Here is a 14,851-nt window from a genome sequence, read left to right on the forward strand (position 1 = left end):
TTAGTTAGAACTTTTGCTTTTTAAAATTGTTTGGTATGGTAGCTGTAGCTGCAGCTTTAAGATGAATTTGTGTACTTTTAATGATAAAAAGCTTCATCGAAAAGCTAAAGCTCCTGAGTAGCGTTTCATTTTAGAGCTTTTTCTTTCAACTAAAAGCTAAAGCTAGTTGCATCCAAACAAAGTTTTTAACACAAGAAGAGCTTTTTGTTTAAAATTAAAAGTTAAAGCTCTTCAAAAGCTCTTGAAAAGTTCTTGCCAAACATAGCCTATGTAAATATATCGTAGTAAATTTACAATAAATAAAAATTTTGTGAATAACAAAAACACTGTCAATATATCGTAGTGTACCTTATCTATAATAAAATAGTGAATCCGAAAACGTTGCAGAGTACAATTCTCATATGATAAAGCCAGATAATTGATATTAGTTTAGATTTTGTTGTTAAACTTAGAGTTAATTACAAGGATGGATGGCTATGTGTTCGGAAGTAAATTGCACTAATCGTCCTTGACTATTCAAAATTACACTGTCGAAACTTGTTTCACCCAATGTAGTTTGTTTTCTTAGTAGAAATTATGACTGGCAATAGTCATAGGTAGAACCGTAAAATTTATTTTAGGAGTAACCTTGGCGATACCATGTCAATGTAAGTATGTCTAAACTTTAAAAAACTATACAAACAGTAAAACTGACAGATTACAAATCTAGTAGTTATTGATATTTTATGGGAAGGGATAAATCTACAACAATATTTAGCCATTTACAACAATGTATATTTTATACAGTAGTACAATATGCAGTATAATATATACATTTGTTGTATATGGTTAAAATATACTGTAGATTTATTACTACCCATATTTTATTGGTTAACTTTGAATCCTGGGTATATCTCGCCGGAGAATAAGGAAGAAGGATGAGGTGGTAACGGGCGTCAGAGAAGAAGGTGGTGGCTGGCGGCGACAGTCTCGTCGGAGAAGAAGGAAGGAGGAAGAAGATGCTTGATCCTACGGTGGAGATTGATCCCCTTGAACTTTTTGGATTGTTTGTACTCTATTTTACACCCAAACTTGGTTGTCTAACAATCACATACTCCCTACCTCATAATCTCATATATATATATATATATATTCTCATATATATATATATATGGTGATTGTTTCTTGATTGTTTTTGAGTTATTTAGGTGTAATATTGGATTTTACAAGTATGTAGAAATATGGATTATCATCCATTATACAATTTTTGGAGACATGAATTATATGATCACATGTGCACGAATAGTGCTATGAGCACATGTATGCAAATATTTTGTAAATTAATTAATGTTTTCATGAGATTTGTGATGTTCAAATTTATATAGACAGTTATATGAACATTTGTAAGCAATTATTTAGTTATATGAACATGTGTAAGCAATCATATAGTAAATAAATTTAATTTAAAGAAGGTTCCTAAAGATTCCTGCAACTATTTAGATTCCTAATGTAACCTTCCCCTATATATAGATATATATGGGGATGAGAATATAAGGCTGTCGGGTATCTAAGCTTAGGTGTGGAACACTCACATATTGTTTTTTTTTAATCCATAAAAATCATGGGGGCCCATGCATTTGTTCGTTAAACAAAAAATAATAAAATATTAGTATATGAGGGGTTCCACACCTAAGCTTAGGTGCCAGACAACCTTATATATATATATATATGGGGGATGAGAATATAAGGCTGTTAGGTACCTAAGCTTAGGTGTGGAACACTCACATATGGTTTTTTTAATCCATAAAAATCATGGGGCATGTGATTTAATTAAAATTCAACAAATATTAAAGAATTAGTATGTGAGGAGCTCCACACCTAAGCTTAGGTGCCGGACAACCTTATATTCACTTTTCCCTATATATATATATATATATATATATACTGTATTCGTTATATTTTGTTTGATATAGATAGTACATTTGAATTTGCTTGATTTGGTTTTAAGTTGCATGATGGCTTATGCAGTTATGCTTTTGTCATATTGAGAATATCCTTTTGATTATAAATTGATTAATGATCTTTATGTTAGGATGAATAAATATGTTTAGGTTCGTAAGCTAATTGTTGGTCTTTAATTTGGCGAGCTTATATATGAATACGTATATATACTTGTTGCAGCTCTGAGAGCTATATGGGTCTTGGAGAACACTTTATGTTACATTCGGTCCAACAAACACTTTATTGTTTGCTAGTTGGTCCAACCTAAGCTAGTCTGTACTTAAGTTGACTTGTTTTTAGTCAAACTATTTTTAAGTGGTACCCAATACATTTATCTGCCCAACTCGACACTATAACCACCTGGCTATTCCTCGAACGTTTGTGCAGAGCCAGATCAAGGTCTAGGTTGAAGTCAAGGTCAACATGTTTTCTGTTTACGTATGTATTACTTGAAAATTTTCATGAACGAAGGCATGCCTATGTTTTGCGATGTACCTATTATCTTTTCACAAAACATATTCATCCAAGAGCAGAACAGTGTTTACGTAATACTAATGATGAGTTGTAATTTTCTTCTTATTCTAATTGCATATATCTAATGACTTATTTTAACGTTGTTTCCAGGTGCAAAGTCCTGAGCCAATTTCAATTCCATCCGCCTTTTGGTAAGATCACAGAGCTGAAAGTTGCTAGGAAAGTTTACTAAAATCTGTATGTTCAAGGCTGATTCAACTTATCTTATGAACCTGTCTTCGTGTGTATCAGATTTGTAGCAAGCAGTGGCAGACTTGTGTAAACACTATGGCAATATGTCGTAATTAAGTTACAATAAATATTGCTGGTTAATTCCTTTTCAGAACAACAATATACTGCCATCAATTAATCGTATCAATCAACAACTCATTACACTTGTGGTCTTGAATCATGATTGAAATAGTGAATGAGAAAACGTTGCAGGGGATACAATGAAGTGAGACAACTAACATAGTATATTAGTATCACTATGCATTCATGAATCATGATACATTATCAAAACGTCATATATACCTGAGAATAATTCTCAGATAATTGATGTTAATTTAGATTTTCTTGTCAAATAGAGTTAATTACACGGATGGATGGCTCTGTGTTCGGAACTTGGAAGTAACTTTCACTTATCGTTCGTGACTTTTCAAAACCACACTCTGAAAACTTGTTTCACCCGAATCTTTCAATCGATGTGGTTTATATTCTTAGTAGGGATAATGACTGACATTAGTCGTGGGTGGAACTATATAATTAAGAGTAACTCGAACTAGAGTGCTGTTAAATCGATGTATTGTTAATATTTCCCGAAAAATGATATATATGGCTAAGTCTGATTAGTATGAGTACCGATTAATGTAATTAATTCTAAATTTGTAAGAGGGTTGGCAACCCACCACTCAAGCCATTTTTTACCACTCACTTCTAACCAATCACTTTTTGCCACCTCAACTCCACCATTTCCTCACCACTCATTCAAATTTTGTTGGCATCCGACCACAAACTTCACCACTCATTTTACAATTTTCATTTTATTTAAACATTAAATTTTCATTAAATTAAAAACATTACATAATAAATCAAAATAAAACATACATAATACTTAAAAAACATTACGAAAACGTTACATGACAAATAAAAACATAACTAACATAGTAAATTTAAAATACATAAATACTAAGCATCGGAATAGTCTGAGTCGACAGTACTATCACCGTCGTTACGATGAATGTAACAGTATAGTTCGGGTGACCCGACAACGTTGACAGGTGGAGGAGATACGTACTCCTCCCCCGGTCAGATAAGTAAGGTACATCCTCACCATTACCGACACTGCCTTGCCAGTACTCCCCGTGGCCTAGCGTGATGGTCAAAGTCGAAGAGGCGGTGGTAAGCTGACAGATAACTTGAGTCAGCCAATCCATCTTCTGACGAAGATACGCGAGATACTCACTTTCATTGCGATTAAGAACCCGATTAGGAGCCGTCAACCGGTCGATCTCGGCTTGGTAAGCCGCCTTGTTTTCAGACACGCCCTGAATGACGTTGTTTACTGCAGTGCGGTGTCTGGAATCGTAATTTAGGTGGACTTGGATCGACATCTTAACATCACGAAGATTCATTGGAGTGTTAGCCATGGATGAAGTTAGTTTGTGGTAAAATGAGATTTATATTTTGGAGAAAGTAGAGAGTTGTGTGTGTAAATATATAGTAGTAGTATATATAGGAAAGTAGTAGTATATATAGGGAAAAAAAAAGTCAAACGGTACAAAATTTTGAATTATAACCGTTGGCACGAATCATAAGGTTCTCGATTTTTGCATCGTCCAAGTGGTGGAACGCGTGGTGTGACCATTCAACCTCACCCCGCCACGCGTGGTTGGGCGTTGGCGGCGGTGTTCCGTCGTGGCGCCGCGGCTATAATGCACCCACCATCCATCCATTGCCAACCCCCTTAGAGATTATCCAAACAATCTCTATCTCTATCTCTATATTAAATAAAAAGGGATTGTAATGACATCATCATTTTATAAAGTTACCTTATTTGTCATCACTAATATTTTTCTTAAAATTGTTTTTTTTTATAATTTAATTATAATGTCATAAATACTTTCTTTCTTGAAGTTTATTTAATTTTTTTTTATTTATAATGTCATTTTAATAAAAAATGTTTTTATTTTCTTTTGAACATTCTAATAATTTGTACATAGCGAATTTCTAAATTATGTGCATATTATGTGGGTTAATAAACAAATTATATTTAGAGTTAATTGCAAGATTGGTCCCTGTGGTTTGTACAATTTAGCAAGGAGGGTCCCTTTTCTAAAATCGTTGCAATGGGGGTCCCTATTTTGAGAATTTTTTGCAAATTTGGTCCCTTTTTGACAAATCCGTTAAAGGTGGCCGTTAAGTGTGCACGTGTGGGGGTATTTATGTAATTTCTACCCCACAGGGACCCCCATTGCTAAAATGGAAAAACCACAGGGACCAATCTTGCAACTTTTTAAAAAAATCCATCACTAAATAATACAACCTTTTAACTTTCCCAAATTTTTTTTTTTATTAAGTTATTAACTTAAATATAATTTATAACACTTTTTAACTTTTCATAATTATTTGTTGTTGAAAAACTAAAAACATATAACCAATAAAAATTAAAAGGTATTATTTAGTGATGGATTTTTAAAAATTGTAAGTTTATAAAACTTTTTAAAAAGGTAAAAGGTATTAGTTAGTGATGGATTTTTAAAAATTGTAAGTTTATAAGACTTTTTAAAAAGTTAAAAGTTATTATTTTTTTCCGAAACATTCAGTTGGTATGCGACATCACGGCCCATGGTCAACATCTCGTATTTAGTGATGGATTTTTAAAAATTGTAAGTTTATAAAACTTTTTAAAAAGTTAAAAGGTATTAGTTAGTGATAAATTTTTAAAAATTGTAAGTTTATAAAACTTTTTAAAAAGGTAAAAGGTATTAGTTAGTGATGAATTTTTAAAAATTGTAAGTTTGTAAGACTTTTTAAAAAGTTAAAAGTTATTTTTTTTCCCGAACATTCAGTCGGTATGCAACATCACGGAAACCTCACCGTATAATGGTGAAGCTTTGCACGTACCCTAGACAACGAGATGTTGACCATGAGCCGTTACAAGTATTCGAAGGAAAAAACCCTAAGATTTGACATCCCTAGGGATCGAACTCAAGACCTTGAGTAAAACCTAGGATGCCTCTGACCAGTTGGACTAATCATCATTGGCTAAAAGTTATTATTTTAGTGATGGATTTTTAAAAATTGTAAGTTTATACAAATTTTTAAATATTTAGTGGTGCGTTTTTAAAATTGTAAGGTTAAAAAGTAAGTTTTATAAACTTAGAGTTTATAAAAATTCATCACTAACTAATACCTTTTAACTTTTTAAAAAGTTTTATAAACGTACAATTTTTAAAAATCCATCACTAAATAATACCTTTTAATTTTTAAAAAGTTTTATAAACTTACAAATTTTAAAAATTCATCACTAACTAATACCTTTTAACTTTTTAAAAAGTTTTATAAACTTACAATTTTTAAAAATCCATCACTAAATGATACCTTTTAATTTTTAGTGGTTATATGTTTTTAGTTCTTTATAAACAAATAATCATGAAAAGATAAAAAGTGTTAAAAATTATATTTAAGTTAATAATTTAATAAAATTATTTTTTTTTTTGGAAAAGTTAAAAGGTATTATTTAGTGATGGATTTTTAAAAAAGTTGCAAGATTGGTCCCTGTGGTTTTTTCATTTTAGCAATGGGGGACCCTGTGGAGTAGAAAGTACGTAAATACCCCCACACGTGCGGCACAAATGCACACTTGACGGCCACCTTTAACGGATCCGTCAAAAAGAGACCAATTTTGCAAAAAATTCTCAAAATAGGGACCCCCATTGCAACGATTCTTGAGAAGGGACCTCCTTGCTAAATTGTACAAACCACAGGGACCAGTCTTGCAATTAACTCTTATATTTATTTGAAACATAATGTATATTATTTTGAGGTTACTAGCACGGTAGCGGCGGTGGTCGTGGCGGCGATGGTGTGATGGTTGGACGACTGTTGGTGGTGGAGCGGCGGTGAGTTGTGTGTATATAATTGATGTAAAAGGTTAATGGACATATTTTAAATGATAAATGACTGACAGTGTAATTTAATTATTAATGTTAAAAAGATAGTGTATATGAAAGTATTTTAAGGAGTATTAAGTGAAAATATTACATATTTTCAACATTACCAAAAATAAAAAGGGTTAGTCTTTTTATAATATAGTATAGATGAGTATAGAGTAGCGATGATACATTTTTACAATTTGTTAATATGCCCGGGTTGAACCCGGGTTTATTAGCTAGTAAACTTATAGAGACTAAATCTTGTCATCGTAATTTTACCCTGATGCAAAATTACTCATTTCAAAATTGTGCTAGGGTTTTAAAGATCTCAACTCTTTTATACAAATTCTAGAAATAATGTTATTTTATAAAAAGAAATGAAATGAAAATAAGATGAGTGAATAGAAATGAAAGAGACAAGTTTTTTTCCTTTACACTGTGTTCTTAAGATTACTCTATAAAAGAAAAGAAAGGATTGAAAGATAAACTTGAATCCTTTCAAATCACCCCAAATGTGGGGAAAAAATTTTCTAAACAAAAACAACTAAATTATCCTTTCAAATCATATCATTTCACTTACTTTCTATCCTAAAAATGAACTCAAGAATACAACTAATTTTATAATCCATTGTATTCCTTTCTTTTCTTTTCTTAAAAAACTCAAGAACATAGTGTTAGAGCCAAAAGTGGGATTTACTTTCCATTCATTTCACATCTTTTGTTAAATAAAACTCAAGAATACATTATATATTTTAAAATGTATTTGAATTATTTTCTTTCCATCTTAAATAAAACTTAAGAGCATAGCATTAATGAACCATTTTAATAGAAAGAGTTATTAAAAATTAACCATCTTGCCATCAATTATTTAATTTACACCCTAAAACTCTAAAAGTTCTAAAGGTTTATATTATTAAATTACATTTTACTCTATCTTCTAAAATATTTGAACACACCATTCGATATCATCACTATCACTAATAGTCGTTATCATCAATACTTATTGGCATTACCATCTGAACGTCGTCACCATAACCACTTACATATTACGCGAGTACGGTGTTAAAATTCATTAAATTGGGTTAGATGTTCAATTGAAAAAAGAAAAACCCCTGTTACGAAAGTATGGTCACGTGGACACGTGAGTGAGCGAGAGGGTTTTCAAGTAGGGTTTTTGCAGCTCCAAAAAAAAAACATAATATCCAATGGCGGCAATTCTTCATTTCCGTCCATGTCGCCGGCGAATCCTTCACAGCCCCATTTCCTCCATCCATTTCTATTCTTCAAATTCCGATGACAATAAAAAAGTCTCTTCACTTGAAGAGATCCGGAATAACCTCGCTCAGTTCCGTAACCGTACGAACGTTCCGCCGCCGCCGGCGTCGCCGTCGTCATCCTCATCACGACCTCCGGTTGTTTCCTTCCAGGAGCTCTATAAACGTAACGTCATGCCGAAATCCAATCAAGTTTCCGGATCACCCGGACCCGGACTATCCGGATCCAAACCGGTTTCCTTGGATTCGATTCGATTGAGTTTAAAAAACATGAAACCGAATCCGGTACCGTCACCATTACAATCTCGACTTTCCGGCCAGAGAAACGATCTGGGTTTGAATTTGAAACCGAAGATCGGGACCGAAATGCCGGATTCATTTAAGAAGAAGGATGTAAAATTATCGGACGAGTGGAATAAAACGGACTATGTTAGGCCGTATAATTACGGTGAGTTAGGGAACAAGTTGAAGAATTTGCGGCCAGTGAACAAAAAGGGTAAGTTTTCGATATCGGAATTGAGTGAGAGGTTGAATGCCATGAGAGAAGCCGAAGAGAAGGAAATGAAAAACACCAGTGGCCAAATGTTTCTTGATCTTAGGGAAAGCCTTATCAAGATAGGCGATGAAGAAAAATCTAAAAAGACTCCAGGTATATATTGTTGGTCTTTTATTTGGTCAGCTTATATATGAATATTTTATGAATATATGTATACTTGTTGCAGCTCCCAGAGCTATATTCGGTTTTGGAGAACAGAGCTTTATGTTATCTCCGCCAAAGGAGACCTTGGTTGAAAAGGCAAGTGTTACATATTCTCTTGGAATGATTTTATTTTTTCCGATGTTTTAGTGGATGATGATGTATGTTATAAAGGTTTTTTTGTTACGTTCTTGCTTGAAACCAAAAACTAGGGAGTTGTTTTTAAGTAAACAAGGGAATTTGGTGGGTTGATGCTTAGTATATAGAACCCGTGAAGCTATCTATCACACTTACTGTTATCAGGTTTGACACATATTAGCTGAAATTCTAGCATCACTTCAGGTGTGAATAAAATGGAAGCCGTGTTCTCGCAGAAACTCGCTGTACGCATGTCTTGGGGTTTTTGGAGTGTAATAATATGAATAGCTTTCACCCATACACACTACTGTTTTGAAAAATGTTCTGTGATTTTGGATAGAGGTCAAGTCAGCTTTTCACAAGTGTGTGGAAATCATCTCTAATTTCCCGTGTCTGTTTAAATTACCAAATTTTGACATAGGTTCTTTGTAATGATCTTCCTGTAGCACACACTGTTTGGAAAACGTAGTTTTCTTACCAATAGGTAACCAGGCTCAAGAATTTGCGAGAATATCATTGTTTTGTTGATTTTTGTAACACCCCTTGTTCTACCCATAAGGATCTGTATGCAATAGACTGCAACTGCACAAGTGTTTTATTATTCTATTAATATGACATTTTGACTTTATATTATTTTTTACAGTATTTCCATCCAGATCATATGTCGTCTGCCGAGAAACAGAAGCTAGAGCTCAAAAAAGTAAGAGAAAAATTCAAAATTTCTGAGTCAGACTGTGGATCATCGCGTGTTCAAGGTATGTATAAGTCCATTGTCAGTTTTGTATCTTTCCTCGATAGACGATCACATTTCAACTACATTGTGCATTAGACATTTGGTGACTTATGTTTCATGCACTGTCATAATCTGTCATATGAATGTTCATCATGCAACTAATGATATTTTTCCGGTTGGAAATAAGAAAATCATTATTTGGAATCCTTTTACGTTATCGATTTGAGAGACCATTCAGATTCTATGGCATCAAAGCCAGTAGGCAAGTGCTTTAATAAATATACTGATGCAAAACATGATTTCTTTTTTTTTTTTTTGTATAAATGATCATGCTTTTGATTAATCTTTGTTTGACAAGTAAACCACAAATCATTTCGATTCATTGGTGATGATGTTGGCAGTTCTGTCATTTGAAAGTTTTTGATTTCATTTAGTGATCTGTTCTAATATACATATAGTGTGTCCTAAAATTTGGAATCTTAAGGGCTAAGATAACATTTAGACATGTTGCATATGCGTTAATGAGTTGTTAGTCAATACGTGTAGTTCGAGTACGAAGGAAATGGGGAAACGACAAATTGTAAACACATTTCAACTTTTTAAGCTTGTTTGCTTGTTATTTTAAATGAAGACAACATAGGCTATGTTCGGTATAAGCTTTTCAGGAGCTTTAGCTTTTTGTTTTAAACAAAAAGCTCCTAAAAGTTTAAAAGCTTTGTTTGTATGGATTAGCTTTAGCTTTTGGTTTGAAATTAAAAGCTCTGAAACTAAACATTAGTTTCACTGGTGTTCTATTTGGGATGGATCTTTTATTGTTTAAAATTACCTAAATACTCCTATAAAAGTCACGCCTAAACATACACACTCAGATTCTCTCATACTTCATACAAGCCCCCTTTCTCAAGTTTTTTGGAACTATTTTTTTTAATCTGCAAAAAAGATTGATGTTATTGAATCTTTCCTTCATCCTCGTCATCTCTCACTTTCACAAAATCACAAGTCACAACATAACAAAATTCCTAATCTTGTTTCAAGAAACTCAAATTCTCTTCAATTTAAGCCGAAAGATTCAATCTTTAACAATACCCACATCAAACCAATATCCCAGATCCATAAAGTTTGCAACTTTTTCAAAACCCTATATGTTTTTACTGATTTTGGGCCAAAACCCACTTCACATGTTGCTAAATGTTCATCTAAAGATTGTCAAGTGTCAACCCCAGATGTCAAAGTTGACAAAAAGTCAACAAACAAGACTCTACAACTTGCTATTGTGTTTGGATTTTGGTATTTTCAGAATATTGTTTTCAATATATATGATAAGAAAGCTTTGAATTTTCTGTATCCATGGTTACTTGCTTCTTTTCTGTTTTTTGTTGGGTCTATTTGGATGTTAGTTCTTTGGGTTACTATGGTTCAACCTTGTCCCAGAATTGATAAATCGTTTATTATCCCGCTTCATGATGTTTATCGTCATAGAACAAACTACGAAAACTCCTTTATTATGTTGTCCTTTTTGGTCATTTTATACTTCTAAGTTGCATCTACAGCAACTACTAGCTACAGCTACCAGCTACAACTACTTTGCCTAACATATCAATATCGTGTATGATTCCAAAAATTCACCAGGCAGTGTCGAACATCCATGCATTAAGAGGCCCACTCACCATCTTGTAGTTGTGGTTTTGGGTTGGCATTCTATATATCTACAATATATAATGGTGCTATCGTTTGTGCAAAGATGCAAGTATGCAATGTTTTAACTTTCATTTTGTATTAGAAGTAACTGTGTAATGCTTTATATAACTCAAAAAGCCTTTTTTTTGTTACCATCTCTTATCAAGTTTGATTTTATCAATGATTGTTGTAGATGTACTCGAAAGATTTAATACCAGCAAGGTTTTAAGTATGTTGGCTATGGCCGTGTTTTTTTTATTAATTTATTTGTTTTCTATTTTCAGTGGCACAGCTCACTACAAAGATTAAGCATCTTGCTACAGTCCTACATAAAAAGGTAACAGGCTAGTCTAAGTTTTTTTGTTGCATCATGTTTCCACTAGATTTACTCAATTTGATGCTGGTTACCTCTATGCTCGTTTGTTTTGTAAACTTGTCTCGAGCTACGATAGTGAATTGCAAAACTTTTGGAACTTTGGTGCCACCATTCTTTCTTGCACACACATTTATCTTCTTCTTTTATTATTTTTTTCTTTGCTATTTGGCATCCTTAGATAGCCATACTTAGCATGTCTAATACGTTTAAATGATGTTGATGAATATGGTACAGGATAAACATTCTCAAAAGGGCCTTCAAGCTATGGTACAGAGAAGGAAGAAACTATTGAAATACCTTCAAAGAACAGACTGGGAGTCTTATTGCTTTTGTATCGCGGAACTTGGTCTTCGGGATGTTGCATATGACAAAGCTTCCATAATTGATCGACGCCGGAATGAAATCAAAAAACTTGATGAAGGCTCTACATCCAAGAAAAAAAAGAAAGTGAAGAAGGCTGCTTAGTTAGAAAGAGCCTGTATTTGGCATTGATAATGTTACCTTACCCTGGCAAGCGGGATTTTTTTGAAATTGCCGCTCTTCCTCATGTTGCAAGACTTGTAAAACTATCTAATTTGGAGAATAAGAATACACAAACGCTTGCAAAATATCATCTTTTGGAATACCAAATCTCCTACTTGACTGACTCATCTATCAAGTATACTTTAGGCTCGTTTAGGAAGGCTGAAGGATCTTTTCTAAAGTTCGTGACTTTGACTCATTTGTAACGTAATGTCTATTTGGCTTGATGTTAAAGGTAACGATTTGTTTCACATACAGTGGATGCTTGCAAAGATTTACAAATATTTTTGTGATGGTTTTGTCATTGGTTAGGACAGTATTTGGGAAAGTGTTAACCTTTACGCAATCTGATGCTGTATGCATTAATCCAATAATATGTCAAATTATTCCATGAACATATATGTCTCGTATAAATCGTAAGTCAGTGACGTGATACCTCTTCTGATAATGTGATAACTTGGAGTCTGATCAGAAGACTGGTGATTGGAGCTGTGGTATAGTTTGTTTGACAAGAGGGTAAAATAAGACAATCCCAAAGCAAGTCTAGATCTGTTGAAACTTTAAGTAAACATATTAACGAATAGGTGAACAGATTAAGGCTGGTGGGGTTGAAGATTAGAAATACAACGCAGTCTAGAGAGGTTGTCATTGCAAAAGTGTCGAAAATGTACAATTTTTATGGGTCGAAACAGTTATGTTTCTCTCCAACTGGTGCATTTTTAATTTTTAGGATGGTTACCGTCTTACTTTGGTCTGAACTTGATCCATTTTAGGTCAAGTCGATCTCTATAGGTCATAATTGGTTCTTACCTCATTTATCTTTCAAGTCTTTCGTGTTAACTTGTTTAGTCTTCATTTTGTTAGTGCCTTGTAATTTATCTAGTTTTAGTCCGAGTTTAGTTTTAACTTGGACCAGTAGAAGGGCCAAGTTTGTAATGTTTCTTATATGGTCTATCGTATGGTTTTTCTTTGTTCTATCCAAATTTTTTGTTTGTGCACATTTGTGTAACTTAAGACTTAAAGAGAGTAAAATTAGGATTATTTCATTTTCTTTTTTACATTTTTAACTTTACACGTTTGAGAGCTGTCACTCGTAAAGTCATATATTTTGGGCTAACAACTAAAGATGTACGGAGTAATTATCAACCACATAGATATACCCTAGGCCCAATAAAGCCCAACAGAAAGACTACCCTAAAATCTCAAACATATATATAACACACACTTTCTCTTTTCCTTGTTTCATTCTCTGAAAACACCCTAATTTTACATTCGCGCCGCATATATCTGTTTACACAAAAATCAATCAAATGGCGGTTAGCGAGCTTGCCTGCACATACGCTTCCTTGATCCTCCACGACGACGGCATCGCAATCACTGTACTCTTCTTCTTCTTCTTCATTGATTTCTTTAATTCTGTTTATATATATGTTTGTATATTTTGTGTTATGAATAGTTAGGGTTTGATGTATGTATGTATGTATAGGCTGACAAGATAGCAACACTAGTGAGTGCAGCAAATGTAAGCATTGAATCATACTGGCCAGGTTTATTTGCTAAGTTGTGCGAGAAGAAATCTCTTGATGACCTCATCATGAACGTCGGTGCCGGCGGCGGTGGTGGTGCCGTTGCCGTTTCTGCCCCTGCTGGTGGTGCTGCAGACGCCGCAGCTGCTCCCGCTGCTGAAGAAAAGAAGGTATAATCTTTACAAACACATCTATACATATTATCGCTTTTATTTTTTTCTCATGTATATATATATATATATATTATAAATATAATTAAGGTTAGGTCAGTTTGGAAATCGTTTGTTTATAATTTATGTATGTGTAATTGTGTATGTATGCACAAAAACAACATGATGTAGACTGTATCGCCGAGAGTTGTACTATTATGAAAATTAGCAGAGAGTTATACGATTATGAAAATTAGCGAAACGAGAAATGCATATAAGCACATTGTAAGAATATATGATACTTGGAAACAAAATGTTTATGAATGTAATCATGTATATAAATTTAGATAAGTAATTGTGTTTTGTATTGAACATTATATGTAAATGTGTGCGTGTGGCTTGTTTTGAAACTTTTTTGAAGTTATGATGAGAGTCACACCTCTACTTGAAGTTGAGAGACTGCCAAGAGTCATACTATTATGAAATCTTAGCTTAACGAAAAATGCATATAAGCCAACTGAATGTTATGAATGTAGTTATGCATATAAATTTAGATCAAGTTTTGTGTTTTGTTTTGAACATTATATGTAAATGTGTGTGTGGTTTGTTTTGAAAGTTTATCGAAGTTGTGATGTTTTCTTGAATTGGTTTTTTTTTAACTGTTTTTGTTTGGGTGATTTTTAGGAAGAAGAAAAGGAAGTGAGTGATGATGACATGGGATTCAGCTTGTTTGATTAGGATGAGAGGTTTTGTTTCAAAATGTAATGGTTTCTTCACAAACTCAGGGAACTTATTTGATAGTTGTTTTCTGTATTTCGTTTTTCTGGTGTTATGAGATTTTGTATCTGAATTCAATTTTTCACATAGTTTTCTTTGGGAACAAAGTGAGTTTTGGTTTTGGATCTTTACTTGCACTCTTGTCTCTTTATGTTAACTGTTGTTATCGGGTATCACTTATCGACATTACATTGTGACTAAAGAAATTGAGTAATAGTTAATATATACTTGGTTCCTCTGTTCATGGTGTGTGACAACTGACAATGTGTTCTTTAAGTGTGTAACATTAATGACTAAAACCTTGGTCTTGTTGGGAGTGTTTAAGACTAGTT

General features: G+C 33.3%; 2 protein-coding genes across 2 annotated transcripts; both read left to right on the forward strand.

The window, feature by feature from the left end:
- The first annotated feature begins 7,717 nt into the window (after window positions 1-7,717).
- Window positions 7,718-12,324, forward strand: LOC122587365. Its single transcript, XM_043759513.1, has 5 exons — window positions 7,718-8,573; window positions 8,647-8,720; window positions 9,403-9,514; window positions 11,454-11,506; window positions 11,780-12,324. Exons 1-5 carry the CDS (start codon window positions 7,856-7,858, stop codon window positions 12,008-12,010), a joined length of 1,188 nt encoding a protein of 395 aa, XP_043615448.1. The 5' UTR covers window positions 7,718-7,855; the 3' UTR covers window positions 12,011-12,324.
- Window positions 12,325-13,298: 974 nt separating this feature from the next.
- On the forward strand, window positions 13,299-14,650 carry LOC122587493 (60S acidic ribosomal protein P1). The gene is made up of 3 exons (XM_043759679.1): window positions 13,299-13,446; window positions 13,554-13,763; window positions 14,427-14,650. Exons 1-3 carry the CDS (start codon window positions 13,378-13,380, stop codon window positions 14,478-14,480), a joined length of 333 nt encoding a protein of 110 aa, XP_043615614.1. The 5' UTR covers window positions 13,299-13,377; the 3' UTR covers window positions 14,481-14,650.
- Window positions 14,651-14,851: the final 201 nt, after the last annotated feature.

The sequence above is a fragment of the Erigeron canadensis genome, chromosome 2 (genome assembly GCF_010389155.1).
Source record: "Erigeron canadensis isolate Cc75 chromosome 2, C_canadensis_v1, whole genome shotgun sequence".
Taxonomy (NCBI): Eukaryota; Viridiplantae; Streptophyta; class Magnoliopsida; order Asterales; family Asteraceae; genus Erigeron; species Erigeron canadensis.

Coding starts and splice junctions, on each gene's coding strand:
- LOC122587365 (XM_043759513.1), top strand. CDS start 7,856: ATGGCGGCAATTCTTCATTTCCGTCCATGTCGCCGGCGAATCCTTCAC. Junction 8,574..8,646: donor AAAATCTAAAAAGACTCCAG/GTATATATTGTT, acceptor TACTTGTTGCAG/CTCCCAGAGCTATATTCGGT. Junction 9,515..11,453: donor TGGATCATCGCGTGTTCAAG/GTATGTATAAGT, acceptor TTCTATTTTCAG/TGGCACAGCTCACTACAAAG.
- LOC122587493 (XM_043759679.1), top strand. CDS start 13,378: ATGGCGGTTAGCGAGCTTGCCTGCACATACGCTTCCTTGATCCTCCAC. Junction 13,447..13,553: donor ACGACGGCATCGCAATCACT/GTACTCTTCTTC, acceptor ATGTATGTATAG/GCTGACAAGATAGCAACACT. Junction 13,764..14,426: donor CCGCTGCTGAAGAAAAGAAG/GTATAATCTTTA, acceptor GGTGATTTTTAG/GAAGAAGAAAAGGAAGTGAG.